Genomic DNA, 5,914 nt, shown 5'->3' on the forward strand with positions numbered 1-5,914 from the left:
TGAGCAACAGTTCAGTGACTACGAGAGGGAGGTTCTAACCTTAACCTGGGCCCTGCAGCACTGGGAGTACCTGCTAGGCTCGGCCCCAGTGCTGCTGAGGACCTCCTGCACCCCGGTGAGGTACCTCTTGTTGGGAAAGGGGGATGAAGGTCCCCTGTGCTGCCCCAGGATGGCCAACTGGGCGTTGGCACTGACCAACAAGGAGGTCCCCGGGGACCTCTCCCCTGGTGCCTACAGGGTGGTAATCCGTGCAGAGAGGGATGGGGAGGAGCTGGGAGAGTCCCTTACTGACCCCAAGCCACGGCGGGCACCCCTCTTTGAGAGCAGCCTCAGCCTGGAGGAAGCCAAGGAGAGAGGCTATGTTGTGTGGTTCGTAGATGGGTCCAACTACCACGAGGAAGGGGTGCCCTACACGGGCTATGCCGCTGTCAACAGGGGCACGGGGGAGGTGGTGAAGGGGAGGTGCCTGCCACACTCCATCCAGGCCGCCGAGCTGGTGGCTGTGATGGCTGCCCTGGAAAACACACCATCAGACAAGCCACTGGCCATATTTTCAGACTCAGGTTGGGTGGTGCGTATGGCACTGGAGTGGCTGCCCCTCTGGAGGGAGAGGGACATGCAGTCTGCTGATGGCAAGCCTGTCACCTATGCCAAAAAGCTGCTGTACCTTGCTAGGCTGGCAGAGCAGAGGGTGTGCCCGGCACAGATCATTAAGGTCAAGGCCCACAAGAAGGGAACAGAGGAAGCCAAGTGGAACAAGGAGGCAGACGCCAAAGCCAAGCAAGGTGCCAAGGAAGGGCTGATGTGGAAGGCCAGCAAGGTACCAGAGAGTGGCCCAGTGTCAGTGGCTCCCAGCAGGCACTGGGAGAGTGTGGATCTGGTGGGGTTGCAGGCACAGGACCCCAGGCTCAGGGAGTTAGCGCAGGGCAGGGAGTACAAAGGGTGCAAGGTGTGGAAAGATGTCTCAGGGCTGATCCTGGCACGGAGGGAGGGGGCAGATTTCCCAGTCTGGGTGGTGCCTGAGCTGGTCCGGACAGAGCTGGTGGCCCTGGCTCATGAGCAGGGGCATCTGGGGACAGACAAGACCATGGTGAGGCTGCAGGGTGCTGGGTGGTGGCCTGAAATGAGAGAGGATGTGGAGAGGTATGTCAGCAACTGCCTGACCTGTGCAGCCAACAATCCCGATGCCAAAACAGCCAAAGCCATCCTGGGCCACCAGAGGGTTTCTGGGCCGTGGAGCAAGTTGCAGATGGAGTTTATTGGCCCTCTGTCCCAAACAGCCCAAGGCAATAAGTACTGCCTAGTGGTCAGTGATATCTTCACCAAATGGGTGGAAGCATTCCCAGCTCGAAACAACTCAGCCAGTGCAACTGCAAAGATCCTGGTAGAGCACATCTTCTCACAGTGGGGCATCCCAAAGGAGATCCACTCAGATCACGGCCAGCGCTTCATCGGGGAAGTCACAAAGGGGGTGTGCCAGGCCCTGGGAATCAAGCAAAAGCTCCACATCACAGGGCATTTCCAGAAGCCAGTCTCAGCAGAGGGGCCCAACCAGCCACTGAAGACAGCACTGAGGAAGCTCGTGAGCCAGCAAAGGAAAGACTGGGATCATAAGCTCCCACTGACCTTGCTGGCACTGAGGGGGTCTCTGGCATCTCAAACACTTTCCCCCCCTAAATTTCCTCCTGCAAGAGACCCGAAGTTTCTGGAACACTGGTGGCAAGGAGGGGAGCCCCCGGATGAAATGCAGCCCCGCGTGCTGATGGACAGGTGGGTCCAGGACATGCTGAGGACGGTGTCAGCCACCTACCACCAACTTGCCTCAGTGCAGGAGACCAGCATCCCTAAGATGGATAAGCAGCTGGGAGTGCTCCTGCGCCCCGTGGAGTGGAACACAGGGGACCTGGTCATTTACAGAGGGGTTAGGGAGAAGAACCAGGTGCTGGAACCCCAGTGGCTGGGGCCTGTTAGGGTTGTGAACAAGGCCAGCCCCTCTGTGTACCAGGTAGAAATCAGAAAAGGGGCAAAAAGGCAGGAGAAGTGGTTCCATTCTTCACAATTAAAAGCATGGAAGGGAAACTAACGGGGCTGGAGAGCCCTCCTTGCTTATGTTTTGCAGATAAAGGAAAATGGAAGGCGATTGTGACCAGCGGGAAGGGCGATCTTCGTGGCATCACCAGCCCTGTTTGTGCTGCGGGGAAAATGCTTTCAAATTTGTGATTGCAGGATTTACTTTGCTTTCTGGTATGTGCATAGTGCTGAGCACCCAGTGTGTCCAACCGACCCATCAGCATCTTGGTAAAAATGTCATTCATTCTCACTTAGAAAGGCACCTTGACACACAGGCCACAGCCCAGCGCAGGCTTAGGAGGCACACAAAAACTGGGACTGATTGGCCCTGGTCCCAAGCTTACATAAAACACACAGGAATCATGGGATTAAATTCTAACAAAGGCTTAAATTTGTCAACAGTGGTTATGCATGGGGCAGAGGTGTACTTGGAAAATGAGTGGGGCTGGGATAGCACAAACAGACTTCCACAGCTGCTGGGAAAGGTGGGACAGCAAATAAAGGTGGGGTGCAGGGTAATTAACGGATCCACTCACCAGCGAGTAACTCAAATCTCTGTCACTGAAATAAAAACTAAGAAGAATCAGAACAAAATCTGTGCTGTGGAGAATTTGGACTGCTGGTACAATTTTACTTTGGTCCAGCCAGTCTTTGTGGTTTGCCTTTGGGCACACAACAGTGTGGGGCTGTCCTTTAAATTTAAGATCAGCACCACAGCACCCTCCTTTGCTGCCATTAAGATCTCAAAGTGCCATTTTTTGGCCTGGCATGCACCCCGTTATGTTGAAATTGGCAACCAGGTAAAACTGGAAATTAAATACTCCCAAGAAAGTGTTGCTGACCCAATACAAATTAATGGCACCACCGTGACTGTCACAGCCCCTGATGGCCACAAGTGGATCATTCCACTGACCTGCCTCTGTGAGACCAAAACACTTGATAGATCTGAATTAGATATGGAAGCTTCGTGGTATAATCAGGATTATGGACGCTGCCCACACCTGATCATAACCCTCCAGGTGTGGTGTCAAGGAAACCTGAGCGTAGAAATGTCCCCAAAACTTGGAGGAAGGTGGTGGATAGGAGGCCCCGAAGGATTTAAAAAAGAATTTGCCATCATTGCTGTGTTGCCCCCTTTTGTTTCCAAAATAGGTCCTTACGTAGTTAAGAAAAATCACATCCAGGAGCTGTTGACAGGGCCTGTCCGGTCACTAAAGAAGGTGGTGCTGTCTCTCTCCACTGTTAACATTTCCTCTGTCAGCCCCCACTGTGCCCCTTTCCTGTCCACTCTGCACACTGGCTGGCTGGCATGGCTCCACAGCCGCTCCCTCCAGGCCACCCGGGCCAGGAGGGACCTGCTGGCCACAGCCCTGGGAGGAGGAGCTGCTGGCCTGGGAGTCCTCAACAGCATGGATGCTGAAGTCTTGGCAAACAAGCTGGAGACTGTCACCTTGGGCGTGCAGGGCCTCCTCAAGCCCCTGAATTCATCCCTGTCCAGCCTTGGGATGGGGCAGTGGCTTGTGTCGGAGGTGCTTCCCACCTGGGAACAAATAAGTGAGAAAGACCATCAGGTGCTGTTGCGAGCCCTGGGCATGGAACAAAGTAACGTCTCTCTTGCTCTCAGCTGCATCCAGGCCCAGATGTGGGTGCAGAGTGTTGTTGCAGGCATCCTGAGAGACGGTGACAACGGCGTCCTGCCCACCGAGATCCGAAAAATCGTGTGGGACGCGGCCACAGAGAAGGAGCGGCAGCTCCAGGCCTGGTGGAGGCTCGTCAACTTCACCCACGACCAGGCCCTCAACGCGGTCATTGCCCACGTCCTCACTGTGGCAGAGGCTCGCATTGAAAAGGTTTACCCCATCGTGGCCCTGGGGGTGAACACCAACGGGTCTGTGGTCTACCCCCTGGAGCACCGCATGTGGGCCAGGGTGTCTGACGGGAGGTGGGAGACGGTGGATTTGGAAGCCTGCATTTTGGAGAGGGGGCTGGGATTCATATGCGAAGACGATGCCCTTAAGGCGAGTGATGTGTGCTTTGACACCAAAGAAGGGGTGTGCCACTTTGAGATCAACCCCCAGAGCAGTAACAAAACCATGTTAGTGTACGTAGGGAAAGGCTGCGTGTGCTTCAGAACGACGTGTAAATACGTGCAGATTAATGAAGCTTATAACCAGACTGTGTTTAGCGACTCAAATATGTGTGCTTGCAATGTAGCTACTATTAGAGGCTGTGATTTTGTGTATAAACCACCCATGTTTACCACCCAGTTGCTAATCAGAAACTATACCTTGTATCGTAGTATAACCCCGACCCCCATCGGTATGGATTTATCACTTGTAAAAGAAATGTTAGCGCATGCAGATTTGCAGCAGCTGCTAGAAAATGCCAAGGCCCAAGCTAAAAAGATCCTAATAACAGTTCACCACGATGGTAAAGTTATAAAACAGGTCATGGAACGAATTAAGAAGGCAGGAGAGCACCACTGGTGGGAAGTTTTTTTTGGCTGGTCCCCCACGGCCACTGGCATTTTCAACACGCTGCTGCACCCCATTGTAGTCATCCTGCTGATGCAAATCTGTGTGTGCTTTGCCATGGTAGCCACTTGTTACCGGATGAGGCAGGTGAAGCTCTGCTTTGATAACCAGGTGAAAGGAGCAGGGCTGGCCAAGAGCCTCCTGAAATAGTCAAGGGCAAGACTGGGTTGGCCTCTGTGTTTGCCACCAAGAAGATCTTTTGGCTCCGCTGTTGGCTGCAACCCAGTAGGCGTTGAGCGGTGGAGACACACGCCATGCCAGACCTTGATGACAGGGATGGCCTTCTCTGTTACCAGAGGGCCACCCAGGAGGGGAGGACAGGCCAAGCAGCCTGCAGATGGCATGAGTCACAGAATGGCTGAGGTTGGAAGGGACCTCTTGAGAGGTTTCATTTAGTCTGAACCCACCTGCTCAAGCAGATTGCCCAGGACTGTGTTCTGCTGGGCATTGACCACCTCCATGGATGGAGACTCCACAACTTCTCTGGGCAAACCTGTTTCATTGTTTGATCACCCTCATAGTAAAGAAACAAAAGTTAGCATAAGTAGCTTGTTTTTGAACTTCCCATCCCCAAATAGTAATGTTAAGAAGCTGCTCTTGTGTGATTTAAGAGTCCTTAAATCAGGGAGCTAGGGGTAAGGAAAGCCAAGGACACTCTTGGAAGGTTGCGGTTTATTGCAGCCCCAAGACACGGGAAAAGTCTCTGTTTCAGCCCGCACATTCAAAGAATGAGTTGGAACTCTTCAGTTCTCGGTCTCAGAGTTGTTTATTGTGTCTTATCTATAAAAATTTTTCTCCTGCCTTGCTGAGGTCCATCCAGCAGGCAATTCCAGGCACTCTGCCTGCCCCCAGGGCAGTGTTATGTCTTTATACTAAAAACTACGTACAACGTGTTTACAATTACTTCCCAATACCTGTCACCTATGTTAGACAGTGAGCTTCTACTCTAGACCAATCTAAAAGTGCCAACATCACAGCAGAAGATGGAGGTAAAGAAGAAGAAGAACAGAGGCTGGACACACCCAAGTCCTTGCATCTTGTCCCCAAAACCCCTATTCTAAAAACCCCAAAATATACTTTTTCACCTGTGATAATTTTATTATTACACTACTTAAACTTCTGTGGCTTTCAGATCTTCATACAAAGCTGGTAATTTGCTCCACGGGTCATAATCAAACCCACAGGTGTTCTGGGTTGTGTGCCAGGGTCTCTGAGCCCCCTGGCAGGGGTCCTGGCTACTCTGGACACCCAGAGGGATGTCCTGAGTTCCAACTGTCTTTGGAAGGAAAGAGAAGGAAATGTAACACCTG

At 52.7% G+C, this 5,914-nt stretch overlaps 1 protein-coding gene across 1 annotated transcript; it reads left to right on the forward strand.

Annotated features, from left to right (window-relative positions):
• The first annotated feature begins 2,129 nt into the window (after window positions 1–2,129).
• On the forward strand, window positions 2,130–4,754 carry LOC136556105 (uncharacterized). The gene has a single exon (XM_066549159.1). The coding sequence runs from the start codon at window positions 2,130–2,132 to the stop codon at window positions 4,752–4,754; it is 2,625 nt and encodes an 874-aa protein (XP_066405256.1).
• Window positions 4,755–5,914: the final 1,160 nt, after the last annotated feature.

This window comes from Molothrus aeneus, chromosome 4 (genome assembly GCF_037042795.1).
Source record: "Molothrus aeneus isolate 106 chromosome 4, BPBGC_Maene_1.0, whole genome shotgun sequence".
In the NCBI taxonomy this organism is placed as follows: Eukaryota; Metazoa; Chordata; class Aves; order Passeriformes; family Icteridae; genus Molothrus; species Molothrus aeneus.